Source organism: Sus scrofa, chromosome 12 (genome assembly GCF_054392235.1).
Source record: "Sus scrofa isolate SSC_HxYL_T2T_F1_AM1 chromosome 12, Sscrofa_HxYL_maternal_Yorkshire_Landrace_v2.0, whole genome shotgun sequence".
Lineage (NCBI taxonomy): Eukaryota > Metazoa > Chordata > Mammalia > Artiodactyla > Suidae > Sus > Sus scrofa.
The window spans coordinates 57,009,750-57,033,029 of NC_139394.1; the positions used below are offsets into that span (position 1 = coordinate 57,009,750).

General features: G+C 48.9%; 2 protein-coding genes, 1 long non-coding RNA gene and 1 other non-coding gene across 10 annotated transcripts in view; 2 read left to right on the plus strand and 2 right to left on the minus strand.

The window, feature by feature from the left end:
* Nucleotides 1-23,280, minus strand: part of RABEP1 (rabaptin, RAB GTPase binding effector protein 1) — a 265,849-nt gene that overhangs the window by 168,596 nt on the left and 73,973 nt on the right. The gene's annotated exons all lie outside the window — the stretch shown is intronic.
* On the plus strand, nt 1,894-22,534 carry SCIMP (SLP adaptor and CSK interacting membrane protein). The gene is made up of 5 exons (XM_003358218.5): nt 1,894-2,138; nt 12,221-12,344; nt 14,495-14,558; nt 18,126-18,199; nt 20,764-22,534. Exons 2-5 carry the CDS (start codon nt 12,227-12,229, stop codon nt 20,970-20,972), a joined length of 465 nt encoding a protein of 154 aa, XP_003358266.1. The 5' UTR covers nt 1,894-2,138; nt 12,221-12,226; the 3' UTR covers nt 20,973-22,534.
* Nucleotides 5,352-10,988, minus strand: LOC146398362 (uncharacterized). The gene is made up of 2 exons (XR_014821794.1): nt 10,817-10,988; nt 5,352-8,783 (listed from the first exon to the last, which is right to left on the minus strand). It is a non-coding gene; the product is annotated as an uncharacterized LOC146398362 (long non-coding RNA).
* LOC146398363 (U6 spliceosomal RNA) lies at nt 15,491-15,597 on the plus strand. The gene has a single exon (XR_014822178.1). It is a non-coding gene; the product is annotated as a U6 spliceosomal RNA (small nuclear RNA).

The following is a 23,280-nucleotide window of genomic DNA, read 5'->3' on the forward strand; positions in this document are numbered from 1 at the left end:
ATCTTCCACCAGATGCTTCTCCCCCTTTGAACCATCCAGCTGGCTCCCCTTCTCCTCTTCCCATTCTCCTGTGAAACTCCACCTCCTTCTTGCCCAGAACCCCAAATCCCCTCCCTCCAGAACCCAGAGGAATTCAACAGTCTCCAGCTCCTACCAGCAAAGTTCATTCCCCGCCCAGCCTGTCATTAACTTGAAAGGCAGTTCATTCTATTTTTTATTTTTAGTTTTTAAATGAAGTATAATAATCCGTCAAGTGCCTTTTTGGGGCGCATCAGGATATGGGATCTCAGTTCCTAGACCGAGGCATGAACTCGGGCCGCAGCAGTGAGAGCACTGAATCCTCACCACTAGACCCTCTGGGAGCTCCCAGAAGCGCCTCGGCTAAATCTGACAACTTCTTAACAAGATGTAAAGATTTCCATCACCCCCAAAGTTCCCCTGTGCCCTTTGCAGTCAGGCCCTTTCTGCCCCCACTGAAACCACAAGTCTGATTTCTATCGGGATCGTTTTCTTGAACTTAACATGAAGAGACTCATACAGGCTGTGCTCTTTTATATTTGACTTCTGTCACCTAATGTAATGTTGTCAGGATTCTCTATACTGTTGTGTGTCAGGATTTCATTTTAAAAAATTTCTGGGTAGTCTTTCATTGTCTGCCTATTCCCTCCTATTTATCCATTCTTCTGTTGTGACACAGTGTTACAATTTTTGAGCTGACATCGGCAAGTACGACCTGCCTGGATGGTAATCCTGAGAATCTGAAGGTGAACAAGGCAAGAGTGGGCGGGGGGGGGGTGGGGTGGGTTTTCCAACTGAGGAGGGGAAAGAAATACAGGGGGAGTGGCATAGACCAGCAGCTACAGCTCCAATTTGGCCCCTAGCCTGGGAACCTCCATATGCCATGGGGGCAGCCCTAAAAAGACAAAAACAAAACAAAACAAAACAAAACAAAAGGTTCTATAAACCAACTATAATGGAAAAAATAAAAATCATTAACAAAAAAATAGGGAAAAGCAGCTGAAATTAATTTTAAATACATTTTAATTAACCCACTATATCCAACATATTATCCTTTTAACAGCTCATCAAGATAAACATCTCTTCGTGAGACCTTTTACGTTCATTCTGTACCAAGTCTCTGAAATCCAGTGTGTATCTCACGCTTACAGCACATCTTGGCTCTAGCAAGCCACTTAGCTAACATCTAGTGCCCAGTTGGTTAGCCTCATGGGGCTAGTGGCTGCTGTCCTGGACAGTGCAGGCCTCGGGGAGGTGGCCTGGGACTCAGACCACGAAGCCCTCAATGGCTGAGAGCAAGGAGCTGGATTCCCATTCCGACCTCCCGTCTGCCCGCTGCGTGTGTGCCAGCCCTCCTCAGAGACTGTCTCCAGGCCTCTGCCAGCTGCAACTTTCTGCAACTAACTTCCCACAACACCTCCCTTCGACCCACGCCTTCTGAACTCATGACTATTCCAGATCATTTCTTTTTCCTGCGAAAAACTCAGATGTGCCAATATACAGGCATGACCATTGGTGGGTTTTGAAGTAAACTAAGGGGCTGGCACTCAGGACTGCTTCTCCCGAAAGAGGCTAGAAGAGATGAGGAAATGCTGGCGGGAGGGCGCCATGTGCCATAAAGTGCTTGGGGAAACTTGTTTCATTTATGTGAATGTATGTGTAGCTGTCACCCTGTAAACTGTGTGTCTTACTCTGAGGATCTTGGTTGAAGGGGGGAAAAAAGCCAATTCTGAATAAAGCCACAGTCCCCGGAATTCCCAGTGACAGACAGTAAATGTGATTTCTGTCACCGACTCCCCGGAAACACCTTTTGGGGAAGTGAGATTGGGGCTGGGGTGGTGGTTGCTTTTAGCAGCTCTCTTGGCCTGACACCACGCAGAACTGAGTGCCTTAGTTTACTGGAAGGAAGAGCAGAAACAAGAGGGAAGGGGCCACTCCATCCCACCACACCTGCCGGGCCTCTGCTTCCCAGCCAGCTGCTTGACACCCTGGGGCGAAGGCAGGAGAGGAGCGGGGAGCCTGCCCAAGGTTGCGTGTCCAGGAGAGGTGCTTTAGGATTAGAACACCCAGCGCCTGAAGTTCAGACCCTGAAACTGCCTCCTGATCTGTATCATTAGAAGGTAAGTCGGCAGAGGAAAGAGGGAAAGAGGCCGGGGCATCATTCATAAATTGGCAGATGCATGTAGAGCCCCCGCCCCCTGCGTGCCAGGTGTTGTTCTAGGCACTAGAAACAGTGGTAAAGGGAGCAGCCGTGCCCTTGCCCTCCTGAAGCCTACAGGCTGGGGTGGGAGACAAACAGTGAACCAGTGAACCAATGCGGTAACAGACAGCTGTCACAGACGAGTCCGTGGACTCAGGTGGAGGAAAAATGCAGTTCTCAGATCGATCATAACATACTGTCTGCCTCCCGCCCACCCTACCCAGCGCCCGGGCGGTGGACCCTGCCTAATTCCGAGAGAATGGGTGCTTCAGGGTGTGAGCTCTGAACTTCCTGCCCCCACACACCGGTCTGCTTCTGGGGAACAGCCCACCCCCAATGCCTCGTAAAAGCTGATTTTTCCCTCTGCGCCCAAGAAGGGAGCACCTGCTCTCTCTCCTATCCCTTATTTTACCTATCCCTTATTTTATTTTGTCCTCTTTCCTGACACCTGCGCCGTTTATAAACACACTGACTCTCAGTATTTTAAACTAACAATCTGTCCTCAATCTTAGTCCGTGAGGTCCGGAGAGGACCACCAGCAGGGAGGACGAAGCCCAAGAGTCTTCCCGGGGCTTTGCAGTCCTGCAGGAACTTCATCCTGGTATCATCTCCAGTTATGACTCCCCTCTGAGGTCTCTGGACAAGCTTCTAGGATGCCCCTGTGCCTGCCAGCGCCCAGGGAAGCAATCCTGAGGCTCCACTGAGGTCATTCACACCCTAGTAAAAATCAGTTCTTCTTCCTTGGACACCCAGGCCAATGAGTTTAATGGAGGAGAAGTGGGCAGAGGAGGGAGCAGAGAATTTTGCTATGACGGGAAGTGACTTGATGGATTTCCAGGCAATGTGGCAGGAAAACAGGAGAGATCTTTGGGTTCAAGGAGCCCTTTATACTGCCTTCATGCTTCCTGACTGCTGCTGCTACTGCCTATGAAGGTTGCAGGGAACAAGTCCCTGGCTTCCTCACCTGCCCCAGCCGGGGGCAGGGGCGGGGGCGGGGTGGGGGAGGCTCTGCAGGCTGGAGGGATGTGGTGTTCCTCCCCAAGGCCGGAGAACCAACTGGAGTGCTTGTTAACAATGCCGATTCCCTGCACTGTGGCAGGGTGGGTTAAGAGTCTGACCATAGTGCCTGGGTTGCTGCAGGGGTGTGGGTTTGATCCTTGTCCCCGGGCAGTGTGTTAAGGATCTGGCATTGCTGCAGCTGTGGCACAGGTCTCGACTGCAGCTTACTTTCATTCCCAGCCCTGGGAACTTCCACATGCCATGGGTGTGGCCGTGAAAAAATTATTTTTTAAAAATGCTGATACCAGGAGTTTCCGTTATGGCTCAGTGGAAACAGACCCAACTAGTATTCATGAGGACTTGGGTTTGATCCTTGGCCTCACTCAGTGGGTTAAGGATCTGGCATTGCTGCAAGCTGTGACATAGGTCACCGACGTGGCTCGGATCCTGAGTGGCTAGGGCTGTGGCATAAGCAGGCAGCTGCAGGTCCGATTCTACCCCTACCCTATGCCTACTTCCATATGCCTTGGGTGCAGCCTTAAAAAGCAAAAAAAAAAAAGCTAATTCTTGAGTCCCACACCAGACCTACAAATCAGAATTGGGAGTACAGGAAGGACCTAGGGCTCTGGTATCTGCATCTTAGCAGACTTCCCAAAGCCCTGTCTTGGTGCTCACAATTTAGAGCCTTAGTGTCAGAAAGACCTGGGTTTGGCTTCTGATGTTTCCGCTTACTAGCTCTGTGACCTTGAGCAAGTTAGTTGAGCTTTACTTTTTTCTTTTTCTTTTCTTTTTCGGGGCACATTCGAGGCATGTGGAAGTGCCCAGGTCAGGGATGGAACCTACGCCATAGCAGCGACCCAAGCTGCTGCAGTGACACCACCAGGTCCTTAACCTGCTGCGCCACAAGGGAACTCCTAACTGAGCTTTTCTAAGCCTCTATCCTTTTATCTATAAAATGGGATTATAAGTATGATCTGCCTCTTAGAGTGGTTATGAGGACCGAAGGACCCCTGACACATCAAGTACTTGTAACTCATGGTAAAGTAGCACCAGATGTGTGTTACTTTTTGAAAGTGCATTTCCATGTTGAGGTTCTTATTTTTTGGAAGAAGCTAAAGACGGAGGTTTTGCCGCTATTGGAAGTCCTTGACCAAGGATTCTGCTTTCAGTTCTGTTATGAAAAGAAATGCTTATCGGCTTGGTGTCAGCAGGGCAGAATAAAAAAGAGCACGAACTTCATTTAGCACCAGACTGGGCTGAGCTGCAATCTCAGTCAACTACTAGCTGTGTGGCCTTTAGCGGATTGTTTAATCTCGCTGAGTTCTATCTTTTTATCTGCAAAATGGGGGTGATCATAATAATACCCCCCAACACCAGGTTATACTAAGGATTAAGTGACAAATGTAAATCACTGGTTCTCAACACTGGCCTCCCATTAGAATCTTCTGGAGAACCTTAGGAAAGCAAAAGCAGCCAGGTCCCCGGTTGGGAACTTCTCATATTCCTCAAGGTCTCGTCCCTGGGCCTGACACCCCGAGGTCCTCAGTAACTAACAACTAAAGGCAGCTCCCAATGTTCCTCTTCCGCTTCCTTCTTCCATCCATGGTGGCCAGCAAATGCCCTCCCAGCTGACAGGAGCCGAGGTCAGGCCCTGCAGCTCCCGACAGCCGGCCCCTCAGCTGCATCTGAGGACTCAGCCCCTCATACTCCCATACCCTGGCCCTGCTGTGGTTTGGGGTTGGACCAGCTCTGGGGCCACGCTGGCCCCTACCTTCTTCTGGTCTACACTGGGCCAAGGGCCCCCACTCTGCCTTATCTCTGAGTCCAAGTCCTGCCTTGAGACCCTTCCTCTGACCTCAGACTCTTGGAAATGAAGCTTTCCCCTCCCATGTGGCCATCACCTCCCAGAAGTAGAGGCCCCTGTCTGTCCCCAGCTTTGTGGGACAGATCCTGGCTGCTTCCTCACTGGGTCATCACGTGGGGCACTGTGTGACAGACTTCTTGTCAAAGGTGGAAGAATCACCACTGATATTTTTCCCTTTCTTTCTGGAGACAGCAATACAAGGCAAAAAGAAAGGTTTTGTTTGTTTGTCTTTTTGCCTTTTCTGGGGCTGCTCCCATGGGCATATGGAGGTTCCCAGGCTAGGGGTCTAATCAGAGCTGTAGCTGCCAGCTTACACCACAGCCACAGCAACGCCAGATCCTTAACCCAATGAGCAAGGCCAGGGATCGAACCCACAACCTCATGGTTCCTAGTCAGATTCGTTAACCACGGAGTCACGGCGGGAACTCCAAGAAAGTTTTTTCTTAATGTATAAACACATGGAACCACTTTAGCTACAGTCATCTTGATGGCAGTATGAGTATGGAGAGGCTTGTGTGGTGGCCCCACTCACCCCAAGATGTGCCCATCCCCATCCCCAGAACCTGCGAATATGTCAGATTCCGGCGCAAAGGGGCAGTAAGGTCCCAGGTGGAGGTGAGTCGCTGATCAGCTGACCTGGCCATGGGGCAATGATCCTAGAGTATCCAGTGAGGCCAGTGTAATCACAGGAGTCCTCATAAGCGGGAGGAGGAGGCCCACGGGGAGGTCAGATGTGACCAGGGATGAACTGTCAGAGTGAGGCCACACTGCTGGCTTTGAAGGTGGAGGAAGGGGCCAGGAGCCAAGGAAAAGAGCGACCTCCAGAGGCTGGGAAGAGCAAGAGCATGTGGCTTCTCCAGCGGAGTCCCCTGCCTGCGCTTGGATTTGGCCAAGAGCCATCGTGTTGGCCTTCTGAGCTCCAGAACTGTAAGATAACACCTCTCTGTTGTTTTAAGCCAGTACATCCGTGGTCAGTTGTTAGAACGGCCAGAGCAAACAGATAGAGTTTGCTTCTAATAACCACGGCTGCCCGGGGCTCCAGCCTTGTTCCAGTGGGGAGTGGCCTCCCTCGGTGATATTTCAGTCCAATTCCAAGGCTTTTTCAGTTACTTTTGATTACTAAGCAGACTCATTTCAGTTTTAAAAACTCAGCCATGGTCATTTTCACATTTCCGTCTTACCTTTGACTCAAAGCTTCCCTCCTCGTCCCATGAAGGGAGCAGAAGGGCCACCCACCCCGTGCCCTACGCGGCGCTCCCCCACCCTTGCTTCTCTGGTATAGGGTTGAGGAAGAAGGACAAGGACAGACGGTTTCTCAAAGGAAGTCTCCCCTCAGGGGGCCAGTCCTGCCGACCAAGTTTGTGGGGTTGGGTGAGGACTTAAGCCCTGGCCCAACAGGTCCAGGGAGGTCCCCTGAGAGACTCGGCTGCATCTTTGGGCTGACTGCCAGCATCCTGTCATGCAAACGTCCCTTGGCCCCCATGCTCCAGTAGCTCTCAGGATGCCTGTGGCCCACGACCGTATCTACCCCAGGCCTGCCGACGACACAGGTGGCATTCAGCTTCCATAACTTTCCAGGGCCCGAACTTGACCGTGCAGCCTTGAGACACTCCCCACTGGCTGTACTCCCTGCTATCTCTCCCCAGAGCCCCTGACCCCTCTCTGGGGGCACCTTGTCATTAAACTACCTTGGTAGCCCCGAGAACATCCAACTGGGAATGGGATGCGGTTCTCGTGGGGCCTCTTCTCTCAGCTGCTTTCTTCCCCAAAGACAAGCTCTTCTTGGTTCTGTTGAAAAGGCAGCTCTCAGCAGTCGGTGGGGACAAGCGATATTTCTCTGATCTTCGAATGTGGGGAACTTGGGACTTTCATGCTCCACCGTGGGCCCTGATCTTTCATTCTGGGGACCCCCTTGGCCCCCTCACACCACCATATCACCACCACAGCAACATACTCCTTTTTGCTTTTTAGGGCTGCACCCGCCGCATATGGAGGTTCCCAGGCTAGGTGTCCAATTGGGGCTACAGCTGCCGGCTGACACCACAGCCACAGCCACACAGGATCTGAGCCGCATCTGCAACCTACACCACAGCTCACGGCAACACCGGATCCTTAACCCACTGAGCGAGGTCAGGGATCGAACCCACGGCCTCATGGCTCCTTGTCGGATTCATTTCCGCTGCGCCATGGCAGGAACTCCCAACACTCCTTTTATAGTAAGATACCCTGACGTCCATTTGGCCTTTCCTGATGACTTGAGGGCCGCCGTGACTAACATCAAGAGAGGAAGGCCTATGACCCAGAGGGAAAGTGTCTGCCTTCCCTCCTGCCTGGGTGACCTGTTCCAGGCCACCTGCGCTCCGTCTCAGCCCCCGTCTAGAAAAGGCTGTGATGATGAGGACGAGAAAGCACTTGCAGGCTGCTTGGCACACTGAACGTACACAAACCGTCTGATGGCAAATCAAACCTACTCCATTCGTAACAACAAAACTGCAGAATACCTACCGCTCTGCATAGTTCTGAAAAGTGACCCAGAGTTTCGCTTTCTGACGTCGTCCTACTTCCTCTTTCCTCCCCAAGAATCTGATGAAAATCAAATTTCTTTGAACTTGAAATCTGAACAGTGGTAAGCTACGCTATAAGGTTGATTGACTCTTTTTTCAGTGTTATCAACGTAAATGCAAAAGTTTTAGAAAATCAAGGAATTCAGAGGCTTTCTAGTGGAAAGTTAGAGCTGCCTGCCTCCCACTTTCTTCCTCCCACCCAGTCATGCTCCTCAGATGCAATAGCTTTCTCCTCTGACCTAGTTGGTGTTTCTACAGCTCTAAAGAGTGTGTTTATGTTTCCTGTTGGAGCAATCCTTCAAGAATAAAAGAAAAAGAGATAGAAAATATGAGAGGAAAATTAGACTAAGAATCAGGAGACATTTAAATAAGAGAAAAGAGAATGAGAGCCCCCCAACAGATGAATGGAGAAAGAAGATGTGATAAATACACACACACACACACACACACACACACACACACACAATGGAATATTACTCAGCCACTATAAAGAATGAAATAATGCCATTTGCGGCAACATGGATGGACCTAGAGATTATCATACTAAGTGAAGTAAATCAGACAGAAAAAGACACATATTATATCACTTATACATGGAATCTTAAAAAAGAAATGATACAGGGAGTTCCCATTGTGGTGCAGTGGAAACTAATCTGACTAGTAACCACGAGGAGGCAGGTTCAGTCCCTGGCCTCATTCATTGGGTCGGGGATCCGGAATTGCCAAGAGCTGTGGTATAGGTTGCAGATGTGGCTTGGATCCCGAGTCGCTGTGGCTGTGGCGTGGACCAGCAGCTGCAGCTCCGATTCGACCCCTAGCCTGGGAACTTCCATATGCTATGGATGCAGCCCTAAAAAAAAAAAAATGATACAAATAAACTTATTTATTAAACAGAAACAGACTCACGTAGAAAACAAACTTATGGTTACCAAAGGAGAATGGCGGGGAGGGATAAATGAGGAGTTTGGGATTAATATACATACACTACTACATATAAAATAGATAAGCAAGGACCTACTGTAGAGTACAGGGAACTATATTCAATATCCTATAATAACCCATAAAGGAAAAGAATTGGAATAAGAATATATATATATTTTGAATTGAATCAATTAAACTGAATCACGTTGCTGTACACCTGAAACTAACACAGTATTGTAAATTAACTACAGTTCGATGCTAATAAATAAATAAATAAAAGAATGAGAAAATGGAGGAAAAGTCTATCCATCCATCTCTCATTCCATCTATCCATGTATCTATGTAAGCATCAATGTTTGTATGTGTGTATGTATCTAACTGGTTCCCCAGAAGTAAAGAAGGTGAGATTTCAGTTTAGATTTGTTGAACAGAGATGCTGTCTTCTGATACGTAGAATCTTTTTTTTTTTTTCTTTTTAGGGCCCAACCCGTGGCATATGGAGGTTCCCAGGCTAGGAGTCCATTCGGAGCTGCAGCTGCCAGCCTACACCACAGCCACAGCAACACAGGATCTGAGACGCATCTGTGACCCCCACCACAGCTCACAGCAACGCCGGATCCTTAACCCACTGACTGAGGCCAGGGATCGAACCTGGGTCTTCACAGATACTAGTCAGATTCATTTCCACTGAGCCATGATGGGAACTCCTGTGGCATCTTCTTAATTCCAGTGCCCTTTGACCTCATTGAGCCCTGCAAACTAAATTTCACAGGCCCCTACTGAGAGCCAAGTTTCTATTCTCCACGGGTTTCCGATTTCCCTTTGGCCTCCTTCCTCTCTCACTTTATTCTGTGCACCCTGGAAAAGTGATCAGCCACAAAACTTCTGCTCCGTGTTCACCTGGGGAGGGGGACCTCCCTGGTAGCCGACACTTCATTCTCTTAAGGGTAAATCCCCAGCACACCTACCGACATCAACACACGACAAAAACACAATGCTGAACGCAAAAGGGAGCTGCAGAACCATGTTTATGGAAGAGTACTCGTTACACACGGCGGGATTCGCCACATGTAACTTTCTGAATAGCCAAAGAACATTACATTGATTGAACCAAACCTTTACAGAAGAAATGAAGTTTGGAACTAAAAATGCAAATCATTACGCAACAACCTAATAAATGAAGACACCATGCCAGGAATCCAAACACATGTTTAAATAGTAAGCCAAGTCAGAAGGTCTTTGCGGTAATCATGGCTTTAGCAGCAGCCTCATTTGGCCCCAGTTCCTCGGCCGCCTGCCTGGATCCCCACTGATACTGTTAATATCGCTCAAAAGCATGAGTCAGAAGCGGCCTCCATCAACACGCATGGCTGAGTTTCCATTGGCTGAAAGGTGACAGAGGAAGGTGATTCTCACATAACCAGGACATGTCAGGATATTGCCCAGGCTGGCTTGCTTGCTTGCTTGCTTGCTTGCTTTGTCTTTTTTTAGGGCAGCACCCCAGGGCATATGGAAATTCCCAGGCTAGGGGTGGAATCAGAGCTGTAGCCACCAGCCCATACCACAGTCACAGCAATGTGGGATCCGAACCACGTCTGCCACCTAAACCACAGCTCATGGCAACACCGGATCCTTAACCCACTGAGTGAGGCCAGGGAGTAAACCCATGTCCTCATGGTTTTTAGTCGGGTTCGTTACCGCTGCACCACCATGGGAACTCCAAGAATCTTTTTTTTTTTTTTCCTCTCTCTCTTTTTGCCTTTTCTAGGGCCACTCCCATGGCATATGGAGGTTCCCAGGCTAGGGGTCTAATCGGAGTTGTGGCTGCCGGCCTACGCCAGAGCCACAGCAACAAGGGATCCAAGCCATGTCTGCGACCTACACCACAGCTCATGGCAACGCCGGATCCTTAACCCACTGAGTGAGGCCATGGATCGAACCTGCAACCTCATGGTTCCTAGTTGGATTCATTAACCACTGAGCCGTGACGGGAACTCCTATGTTTTATTTTAATATCCAAATGGACTAGCAAAGTGCCAGTTCCACAGAGCGGGGGAGCCCAGCCCCTCCCCAAGACCTCCCTGAATCCCCAGAGGCTACTTCTATGGGTCTGTCCTGCAACCTGCTCCCCACTGCTGCTTGCAGCCTGGCAGCGGCTGTCCTACATGCCCATGTGTCACGCCAGCTGGGAAAACCACTGCACACCTGTCATCTCTCTCCAGGCTTTGCCCATGCAAGCTTTTGCTGTACAATTTTATTGAAGATTTGATGGGAACAGAAGATCACAACACAACACTATTCAGGCAACAACTGGAAAGCGACTATTAGACATGAGTTGCCTATAAATCATCATTTTCCACTGGGGGATTTTCTACTGATGTTTCAACTTTCTGCTCTCTTCTTCCCTGCCACCCTCCATCCCCGCTTTATTGAGATATAATTGACATATAACACTGCATACCTCGAAGGCGTTCTGTGTGGCGATTTGCTACGGCGAGGTGATCACTGCGTAATGATCCCTCCCATAGTGTTAGCCAACACCTCCATCGCATAACTGACCATTTCTTTCTTGGGGGGAGAACATGTGAGGTCTACTGTCTGCGTGACCCTCCCTCATTATGACCCCCTTCCCAGATGCTCCTCCTCCCTGTCAGCCCTCAGCTTCCTGTTACTTTTCAGTTTGCTTTGTACCTACCTGTTCCTTCTCCCTCTGACCACGCCTCTCTCAAAGAGACTCGCCGAGGTGTTTTTCTAACCCCTACCTCAAAAAACAAACAAGTCCTGAAAATTCTGTCTCCCTGTGATGAATTAAGTCTACGTTGCTCCTTTCATATAAAAACAACTGCAATCAATTATTGTCTTAAATGGCATTTCTGGCATTCCTGTTGTGGCTCAGCGGGTTAAGAACCCGACATCGTGTCCATGATGATGTTGGTTCGATCCCTGGCCTTGCTCGATGGGTTAAGGACCCAGTGTTGCTGTGGCTGCAGCTCCAGTGATGACCCCTAGCCTGGGAGCTTCCATATGCTGCACGTATGGCCATAAAAAGAAAAGAAAAAAATGGCATTTCGGAGTTCCCCTCGTGGCTCAGCAGAAATGAATCTGACTAGCATCCATGAGGACGCAGGTTTGATCCTTGGCCTTGCTCAGTGGGTTAAGGATCCAGCATTGCCATGAGCTGTGGTGTAGGTCACAGATGCGGCTTGGATCCTGCATTGCTGTGACTGTGACGGAGGCCAGCAGCTACAGCTCTGATTGGACCCCTACCCTGGGAACCTTCATATGTCACAGGTGTGGCCATAAAAAGACCAAAAAAAAAAAAAAAAAAAAGAAAGGCTTATCCCCCTCCTGCTGCACATTTGACAGTTTAAAAAAGAGCAGGGATTATGTCTACAGCTTCTAGAGGACCTAATAAGTACATGTCTTACCGCTGATCCTCATAAATCCCCTATGAGGTAGTGGTTGGTGTCACTCCCATATTGCAGAGGAGGTCAGTGGGCCTGAGGTCTCTCAGCTACTAACCTGCAGGGTTTGACTGAACCCATGCTACCTGGTCCCTAAACGGATGGAGCTGCACCACGTGGTAGTGACTGGCCCGGCCACCCCAGGGAGCCTCTCACTCATGCCTCATCCCTCTCTCTCCCTTCTTCTCAGGACCCCATGGCAATGGATTGGTGGAGGGACAATTTTTGGCTCATCTTGGCTGTGGCCATCATCTTTGTCTCCGCGGGCTTGGGCATCATCCTGTTCTGTGTCTGTAGGCGTCTGCTTAGACAAGGTATGACCGTCTCGAGAGGGCAGGTGGAGGGAGGTGGGAGTGGTTATCAGTGTATTCAGGCTCCTTTAGGGCACAAAGCTTCCTTCTGGGCCGGCAGAGGCTGAACTCTGGATTGAGCATCATGCACTCTGGGTTTGAGTCCTAGCCCCGCCACTATTGTGTGTCTCCGGGCCTGAATGTCCCCCTCAGCATAGTGAAGGGAGGGAGGTGACCTGATCTCCAAGACCTGTTCTAGCCCCACGGGTCCGAAGGAAAGCAGCATCTGTTTCAAGGCATACAATGATCTAGTCCTGTCTCTCTTGAGTGTGGCCGCTGGTCATAGCATCTTACCTCTGGGACTTGAAGTCCATGGAATGTTAGAAATTGTCTAGATTCCAACATGCAACTTATATACATGTTGTAATGTGAAATATACACAGCTTTTCATATGTCGATCATTCACCAATAAAGCAGTTTTTAAAAAATGTCTTGAGGCATGAAAAATGGACTCATTCCATGATCCATATGTTTAAGCATTGTGAATGCTTATTCTAAAACCATACTCTGAATTTTCTGGCATTGTATCTGCCTTGGCCAAAGGTTCTTAGCATCCTCAGAAATAAATAAGCAATGTCCTGGAGGATGAATATAGTTTTAGATTATCTACAAGTGGGCGTCTACTATTCATCTCTGAAAACATGAAATCCTTGATGCAGTGTTTTCTTAAGATTCTAGCCCTGCAGATGATGACCTAAGCCTGGAGTATACCTGGGGATGGTAAACATACTGGGAGGTCTAGCCGTCTGCCCCTGGGCAAACCTGGGCAGGCAACCCTTCACCATCAGGAAGCTGTCCCCCCATTGCGTCTGGACACAGCCTCAGAGTCCTGCTGAACTAGTGAGGAAAGATCAAAGCTGCTTAAGAAGCGAAAACTTTTCGGTATTCTTTTCTATCTCTTTTTAGGGATAAAATTAAACTTCAGAGAGAGGCAGATCCTTGGCTGAGGGCTCCTAGGAATTGGTGGCAGAGCTGGATCCAGAACTCAGCTCCCCTGGACTCCCAGTTCAGTGGTTTTTCTCCTCCACCCCTTGATGGAATTAATTTCTTCTTTTTTTTTTTACATACAAAAAGTGTATTCTGGCTCCTATAGTCCTCTATCCATTTGACTTTTTATTTATTTTTATTTTTATGTTATGTATTTATTTATTTTGGTCTTTTTAGAGATGCACCTGCAGCATATGGAGGCTCCCAGGCTAGGGGTCGAACGGGAGCTGTAGCCACTAGCCTACACCACAGCCACAGTAACGCCAGACTCTTCACCCACTAGTGAGGCTAGGGACCAAACCCATGTCCTCATGGATGCTAGTCAGATTCGTTTCCACTGAGCCATGACGGGAACTCCTCATATGCCTTTTCAAAACATTTCACTTTTTAAATTTTTTTGTTTGTTTGTTTACTTTTTGGCCACACCTGTGGCATGCAAAAGTTCCAGAGCCAAAGACTGAACCCATGCCATAGTTTCGACCCACAGCAGTGACGACACCAGGGCCTTAACCCACCATGCACCAGGGAACTCCAACATTCATTTTTCTTTTTGTATTTTTGGCTGCGCCCGCGGCTTATGGAAATTCCTGAGCCAGGGATCAAACCCGTACTGGTGACAATGCTGGGTCCTTAACCCTCTGCACCACAAGGGAAGCCCAATATTTCATTTTTAAGATACAGGCAAAAGTATGACCCTGAACAAAAACTACCTATTCTCTTTTGCCTTGACCCCCTCCTATGGACAAGCAAATTATAATGAATAATAACTTATATGTCCAGGATATCACAATTCACAAACTGCCTTTCCCATGCTTTGTCCCATCGCCTTCCACCCACACATCAGGCCACCCATTCGACCAATATTTCTGAGTGCCAACTGCGTGCTAGGTAGGCACAGTACGAAGCAGTGAGGAAACAGACACAGCCCACTGTGGCTTAGTGCCCAGGCTCTGTAGTCAGACGGCTCTACCACTTATTAGCTCTGTGTCCCAGCCTGAGTCTGTTTCCTCTGGCTGGTTCTTCTTCCAAGTGTCCTGAGCCCACCTAGTCTCTGATCCCTTCCAAACTCTAAAAATCACATCTTTTGCTAATTCTCCCTAAACGAATATGTTTATTGGTTTCCTTAGGCAACAAATGGGCAGTTGCCAAGCCCTTGAAGCAACAGCAGAGGGATGAAGAAAAGACATATGAGTAAGTGTGTGGGGGGAATCCTTCTGCTTTTTGATGATGAGAACTGCCCTTCTACTTCCATCCTTGCGCCTACGCCGCGGTGCTAGTGTGACTTAAGCTCCAGGGAGATGTCCTGCCTGGCAACCCTCTCCACTGTGAGGGGAGAGGCCTCAGGGCTGTGGGGGTACAGGGCGCCATCTGGCTCACTCTGCTTCCAGGCACCCCCTCGTCTCATCTAGTTTGATAGAGGTCACAGGTCTGGTGCTGTGTTCTTGGCCCACCGCTTGCGGCTAAGTTTGCTCATCTTTTCTTTAGGTGGATGACACGTATAGTCCTCCAAAAGCCATGGTGCTAAACAAAAACATGCTATTTACTTTTGTATTTCATGATACCTTTGAGGCTCTAGGATTGCTATCTGTGTCGGGGGTTCCCAAGACCGCCTTTAGGCTGGATTATTTGCTAGAAGGACTCACAGGACCCAGAAAAGGGGATGGGTTATTATCGCAAAAGGATACTGATTAAACTCAGCAAAGGGAAACGGCATATAGGGTGGGGTCCAGGAGGGGCCAGGTGCAAGCCTGCAGCTGTCCTAACCCTGGGGAATCACACAGACAGCGCTTAATTCCCCCACGTTGATGGGTGACACATTACCAACCACGTTCCAAACCACACAAGCCTTGGTTTCTAGGGTTTTTACTGGCGGGAGTCACACAGCAAAGAGCATCTGCGTGACCTACTTGAGCTACCCTGGAGGAGTCTCCAGCCCCTCCAGAGGCCACACTGATACAGCATGACCCAGGGTCCCAGGCAAACGCCGTGGGTATTCACCATCAGTCACACTGTTAGCCTAAGCTATCTGGCTGGCCCAAGGCCCCGGTATACACATGCAGCACAGTCCAAGGGTTTACAGATTAGCTCCCAGAAGGTGGTCAAGGGATGGAGGCACCATCTAAGTACTTGCTTTGGCAGGATAGATACTAAAGCTGGAATGATACAGAGAAAATGGACGCGGTCCCTGTTCAAGGATGACATGCAAATTTGTGACACGGTCCATATTTTTTTGCAACTAGAGATTATCATATGAAGGGAGGTAAATCAGAAAGAGAAGGAAATACCATATGATATCACCTATATGTGGAATCTCAAATATGTCACAAATGAACCTGTCTACAAAAGAGAAACAGGCTCACAGACATGGAGTACAGACTCGTGGTTGCCAAGAGGGAGGGAGTAGGATGGACCGGGAGTTTAGGGTTAATAGATGCAAAGTATTACATTTAGAATAGACAAACGCCAGGGTCCTACTGTACAGCACAGGGAACTATTTCCAACCTCCTGGGATAGACCACAATGGAAAATAATATATATTGAAAAAAATGTATATATAAAAATAAAAAATAAATAAAATGTATGCACTGTCTAAAACAACATCTATGCCTTTTTAAAAAATGAATTTGCTGGGGCTCCAGGGATCCAGCAAATGACAGACCTCTTCCTCACCAATTCTGATCCCCTTGAGGAGTAAGACAAACGTGCCATGGAGTTAGATAACCAGAATATTGCCTCTCTTGAGAATAAAAGTGGCATTGCAGAATGGAGCTCTTCTCCATGGCCAAGTGCATTTCCTAATGCAAAACCGGACCAACTTTCCCCCACAGACAGCCCTGGACAGCTTCAGGTGTCCCCCACAGGGCAGGGCTCTTTCTCTGAATGGCAAAGACAAGCAGAATATATGCCTTCTGCAGTCGGGTAGGTTCTGCAGGAGAAAGTGGGAGAAGCTAGATTTTTCCCAAAGTCAGCGAAATGTCTCTCCTCTCCTGAGAAGAGCCACAGAGGGGTGGAGAGAGGCCACTCATGGAGCTCTTGCCACGTGTCCCCTCTTCCACTCACCCCAACAACCTAAAAATGCCTATGCATTCCCAGGGGACTTAACCACACATGGGAGGCCGGAACTGGGCTCAGAAGAATCGAGTCCCAGTGTGGAAATCAGGGTACCTGGGGGGATGGGGAGTCTGGGTAAGGAGTATTCGTAGAGTCTATCTTTTTGCTAGAATTTCTTACTGAAGTATAACATGACTACAGAAAAATGCACAGCTTCAGCGTCCCACTCGATGAATTTCCACAAACTGAAGAGACCTGGTAGCTGGCACCCAGATCAAGAAACAAAATTACCATCACCTCAACCCCACATGTTCTCATTCAGCCACTGCATCCAAAGGATAACCACTATCTGACATAATCTAGGCTCATTTTCCTTGTTTTTATGTTTTACATACATGGAACTGTTCAGTCTATTTTGTTTGGTGTTTGGCTTCTTCTGTCCACCATTTTTTGTGAGATTCATCATGGGTAGTTGTAGATTGATCGGGGTTTTTTTTGTTTGTTTGTTCATTTGGTTTTGTTTTTGTTTTTAGGGCCGAACCCTCAGCATATGAAAGTTCCCAGGCTAGGGGCGAACTCAGAGCTGTAGCTGCCGGCCTACACCACAGCCACAGCAACGCCAGATCCAAGCCGTGTCTTCGACCTACACCCCACACCTCGTGGCAACAATGGATCCTTAACCCACTGAGCAGGGCCATGGATACTAATCCTCATGGATACTAGTCGGGTTCATTACGGCTGAGCCACAACAGGAACTCTGATTGTTCATTCTTGTTGCCATGGGGCATCCCATTGGGGGCGAGAACCATGATGAAGGGGTCCATTCTACTGCTGATGGGTGTTCGTGAAGTATCCGGTTTGGGGCTGTTATGAATAGTGCTGCCGTAACATTCTAGGAATGTGTCTTTTGGTGATGACCAGAACATATATACCCAGTACTGCTGTCATATAGTGTATGTACATTTAGCATGAGGAGAACATCTTTTTACAAATCCAACTACATCGGCTTTAGGGAGTTCTCTGGTGGCTCAGTGAGTTAAGGATCCTGCGTTGTCACTGCTGTGGCTCGGGTTCAATCCCTGGCTGAGGAACTTCTGCATGTTTTGGGCTCAACCAAAAACAAACAAACAAACCAACAAACCAAAATACACCTGCTGCTTACCTGCCCCTCCTGACCCACTCAGGTGAGCAAGGATGATGAGCTTCATGCTCTAAATGCTTTAACTTCCTTCCCTCAAATCCATTTGTTCCCTGGGCTCAAGGAAATGGTTTCTTTCTTTCTTTTTTTTGGTCTTTTTGCCATTTCTTGGGCCACTCCCACGGCATATGGAGGTTCCCAGGCTAGGGGTAGAATCGAAGCCATAGCTGCCCGCCTACGCCAGAGCCATAGCAACACGGGATCCGAGCCGCATCTGCAACCTACACCACAGCTCACGGCAATGCCAGATCCTTAACCCACTGAGCAAGGCCAGGGATTGAACCCACAACCTCATGGTTCCTAGTTGGATTCATTAACCACTGAGCCATGACGGGAACTCCAAGGAAATGGTTTCTTTAGAGTGCCACTTAGAAAGGGAAGGAAATGCTTCCAGTTTTTAGGGATCAAGATTTGAGTGTTCAACTCTGTCCACGTTCCTTGATGTTTTCCTTTATTTGGTAGGCACGATCAAAACCAAACACTAACTCCTCTTCTTCCTCTCTCTCCAGGAATGTTACCGACCAGTTCTCAGTTCAGTTACCCCCTCTGCCACCCAGGGGTATGCTTTCTCCAGAAAAAACCTGTGAGTATATTTTGCGGATAACCATCTCATTCAGGACAGGATGACAAATTTATCTAGGTGTCTTGGTCAGCTCAGGCTGCCCACAAAACAAGAGCATAGACAATATGGCTTAAAGAACAGCGATTTTTCTCACAGTTCCGGAAGCTAGAAACCCAAGTGCAGGAGTTCCTGTTGTGGCTCAGTGGGTTAAGAACCAGACATAGTGTCTATGAGGATGTGGGTTCTATCCCTGGCCTCACTCGGTGGGTGAAGGATCCAGTGTTGCCCCAAGCTGTGGTGTAGGTGGCAGATGCAGCTCTGATTCAACCCCTAGCCAGGGAACTTCCATATGCCGTGGGTTCAGCCCTAAAAGAGGAAGAAGAAGAAGAAGTCCAAGGTCAAGGTGCCAGCCGATCTGATTTGGTTTCTGGTGAGGACTCTTCCCGGCTTGCAGAGGACCAGACCCTTCTCTCCATGACCTCACGTGAAAAGGCGAGAGCTCTCTGGGGTCTTTTTTTGTTTGTTTTTTTGTCTTTTTAGGGCCACACCCATGGCATAAGAAAGCTCCCAGGCTAGGGGACGAATCAGAGCTGCAGCTGCCAGCCTAAACCACAGCCACAGAAATGTGGGATCCGAGCCACATCTGCAACCTATACCACAGCCCATGGCAATGCTGGATCCTTAACCCACTGAGCAAGGCCAGGGATCGAACCTCACGGAGACTAGTCGGGTTCCTAACCCTCTGAGCCACAGTGGGAACTCCTTGTGTCTCTTCTTATAAGAGCACTAATCCTATTGGATCAGGGCCATACTCTTATGACTGTATTTAACCTCAGCCCCTTCCCTGAAGGCCCCATCTCTAAATACGACCACACTGGTGGTTAGAGCTTCACCATGTGAGTTCCGTGAGGACGCAAACACCCAGTCTGTAACACTGGAATCTGCGGATGGTAGCAACCTGTTTTTAAAGAGATGGATTAAGAAAAGGGGGAAGAAAAAGTCCCGATGCTCCCAATGTTCAATGTGTGAATTCATATTCCAATTCCTTGCAGCGTGGGTATAAAGGACCTTGGGGGTGTCAAGGACCTTGGGCCTCTCATATTTCCTTTTTTTTTTTTTTTTTGTCTTTTTGCCATTTCTTGGGCCGCACCTATGGCATATGACAGTTCCCAGGCTAGGGGTCGAATTGGAGCTGTAGCCACCGGCCTACGCCACAGCCACAGCAACACGGGATCCAAGCCGCATCTGCAACCTACACCACAACTCATGGCAACGCCGGATCCTGAACCCACTGAGCAAGGGCAGGGATCGAACCCGCAACCTCATGGTTCCTAGTCGGATTCATTAACCACTGTGCCATGACAGGAACGCCTCTCGTTATTTCTTATCAGAAAAATTCTGACGGGTCCCTTTGACTGGAATCTTCTTCCTCTGGTTCTACACAGACTGGCTTGACCTCACCCTTTAGGGGTCAGCTCTAATGTCACCACGTCAGAGAGGCCACTCCTGACCATCCTATCTAAGGAAATGCTGCTAATTTTCTTTATGAAGCTTGTGGAAATTACCCCCCATGGTCTTCTTGAGTTATCCTTCATTTGTTCATTATCTAGTTCCTCCAGGAAACAGGCACCTCTCGTGTCTTGTTCACCACTGTTTATCCATCCCTAAGAACAGTGCCTGCTGCTTAGTAGGGAATGAATGAAAAGGTTTTGATCAAAGGGATAATTAATAATGTTAGCGAACACGTACTGAGCAGGTGCTGTGTGTCAGGCCCCATGGTAGGCACCTCATAGGCACCATCTCAATCCTCGTGACAACTCTATGAGGCAGCTACGTTGCTGGAGCCCTCAGACAGAGGAGGACAGTGAGGCACAGAGAAGCTAAGTGACTTACCCATGGTCACACAGCTAGTGATGGCCTGAACATGAACTTGGATCTAACTGTAGGACTTGGCAGGAGATGAAATGGTGGGTCATTTTCCAGGTTCTCTTACGAAAAGATAAGACAGTGGTGCAGAAGTTCCAGGCCCCATCAAAGGAGGAGCTGAGCTGTTTCATTATCCTCTTCCCACCACGTTCATCTCTTGGCTCTGTTGCCATCCTCCACCAGTTCCACCTTTTGGAAACATCACTGCCCCCTTCCTCCTTAGGAGAGAGATTTCGGACCTGAGCAATTGGATAGTTCTGGAAAGCAGGGTTAGTCATTGTGAGGGATGTGCCCACAAGGACATAGGGTTTGTATCACTTCCTTAGGAGAATTAGGATCTGAAGACACAACGCTACTCATTTGACTGTCAGCTCTGGTCAGCCTCTTGTCTAAGCTTCTGCTTCCTGGGTCCCACTGCAGGGCAGTCTTAGGCAGGGACATGGGAGTCAAGACGTCTGACCAATATTGGCCACTTACTCACTTGGGTGAGCTTGAGGCCATCAGGACTGGGCCTCTGGTGAGTTTCCTCTGTAAGAGGGGGAGCTGGTCCACCAAGAAGTGAAACAATCACTGAAACCCATGAAAATCAGGCAGAGCCACTTGGTCAAAAATATACAAACACGATAGCTTTGCATCTAATACCTTTTTGTGTATTCTAGCCCCACAGGAAACCCCAAGTCTACCACCAGCCGCCTACTCATCGGTAAATAAAGTTCGAAATAAGAAGATAGTTGCCGTCCCAAGCTACGTGGAGCCTGAGAATGACTATGATGACGTCGATGTCCCTGCCAGGATGGAAAATCATCATCTTGAAACAGCCATTTCTTCTTTTTGGCAAGCGGAAGAGGGTTCCCACAACTTGTTTTAAAACCAAGAATGGTTGACCATCAGTAGGTATCTGGGTCCCTGGTTGACCATCAGTAGGTATCTGGGTCCCGAAAGCCCGGGGTCATGTCCTGGAGCTCTGTAACATAAGCACTCTGGACTCTGAAGAAGCATCTGCGATGAGATGACTGCAGCCCGAGGAAAGACGCCCAGGCTCAGCCCCTGAGGATGGAGCTGAGACAGGCCTTGAGCTTCTGCGGAGCGAGGTTCCAAGCGGGGGACCCCTGAGTTGCGCGGCCCCCACTGGGAAGAAAGCCCCTCAGCGCCCGACTCTCTGATCCCTTTCTTTCCCCTTTCGTGTGGTTCTAAGAGGTCTGGGCGTTGACTGTGCAGAGTCTCCGAGCTCCCATGCCCAGCACAGCCCCCATCAAACAGGTGTCTTGCCCACACCATCCCCACCCACCTGACCCAGAGGGGGACCGTGGGTGGTCGTTACAGCCGAGCGCTCTCGGGTGCGTCATGCCTTGTGCATTCTTCAAGGGCAGAGGGATCTTTCCGTTCTTGAGAACCCTCCCCACCCACACCCCAACCCCGCCCAAAGCCCAGGACCTCTCTGTGACAGCAGCCAAGCTGACCACAGAGATCCGAGTTCTCATCTGGGGTTTTTCCTGTGCTTCCTGGCTGCGCCGTCACAATCAGCAAAAGACAGAGGTCACCTTCTGGACCAAAGGACAGAACTTATCCGTAAAGGTGTTATTTTGCAATATGTGTATTGGGGGAGCAACAGGGAAATTGGGTTTCCCTGAAAAACATCATGGGGAACAGGAAGGAAGCGGGTGATTAAATGGCAGAGTCCAGATGAGAGTTGGGGGGAATGATACCCTCCTCATAATTTTCATTACTGCTTCTTCCTTGGGTAGAGTTCTAGGCAAACAGCCGCAGGCCCCTCCCTGCCAGCTCCCTGTCCCTGAGCCACGGCTCTGAGTACCAAGGGCTGCAGCTAAGGAGATGGGGGCGGGGGCTGCTCTTCTGATAAATAAGTACCCCGGTGGGGTCAACGAGGCCCGAGTCAGCTTTTTGCCTCCAGAACCTCATCAGCCCCTTCAAGTTGGTCGGCTAGAGCCCAAGGAGGACTTCGCACGTGCTGAGGAGACTCAGAAGATGCTGACGTCTAATCCCCAGGAAGTCCTTGTGGGGAGAGCACCACGACCAGTGAGAGAGCCCAGCAGTGATGCTTGGCCTGAGCTCCTCCTCAAGGGATGGACAGTGTGTTCCTGCCACAGTCAAGCTTCCTCCCTCGGCCACTACTGGACCCATGGGGACACGTGCTTCCTCCCCCACGCTCTCTTTCTAGACTCCTGGAGACTTCCAGCTTCCCAGCATACTGCCTTCTTTCGGGCCAGTGGTTCTCCAGCTATGGCCTTAGAGAACTTTGGTATTTGGTGAGGCAAAGAGAGGACTCATTTCTTAAATTGTAGAGAGAGAGGGAAAAAAAAAAAAAAAGAAGGCTAAAGGAGAGAAGTGTTTCTCACATGTGTGCTTTCCTCTTATACATTTTCTGTGAACCACCCGCATCTATGACAATAAAAGCAAAGACCAGGGCCACATGAACGTCTCCTTGGTTTCTGGGCCATCTCCTGGTTCTCCTCCTGTCTCTGTCTTTCATGTGAGCCCACCAGTCTTCAAGGCCAGTCTTTCTCTGGGTTCTGTCTCTGTCCCTGCCCTCATCTCGCTCCAAACACTCATGAATGACCTCACCGATGGCTCACGGCTAAATTCCCAGTGTCCAGCTCAGACACATGGTACGCACTTAATATAGCTTCATTGATTGTTGAACATTTATGGAGGATCTACCAGTCTGACAAAACAAGCAAATTGTTTTTCTCTAGGTGTGTGTAACTTGGTTGAGATGTTCTATCGGGCACCTGTAATAAAACCATGTGTTCTGCCAACAAAGTTGTTTCCAGTTTGGATGAGAGAAGTAAATATATTGAGATGTCACAGAACTTTTTTTTTTTTTTTTTTTTTGGACTGTGCCTGTAGCATATGGAAGTTCCTGGCCCAGGGATGGAACCCAAGCCACTGCAGCTGGATCCTTAACCCTCTGCACCACAAGGGAACTCCTTGCCGGACCTTTGTGTGTATTTGAGCCCCACGGGAAACCCCAAGTTAGCCACCAGCTTCGTACTCATAGATAAAGTTACAAATAAGAAGACAGTTTCTATCCTAAGCTATTTCAGGCCTGAAGATGATGATGATGTTAAAATCCCTACAAATATGGAAAACTATCATTTTAAAACACCTCCCGTCCTTCGACCTTAACTGATTTGAGAAAGGAGAGTTGACCCAAG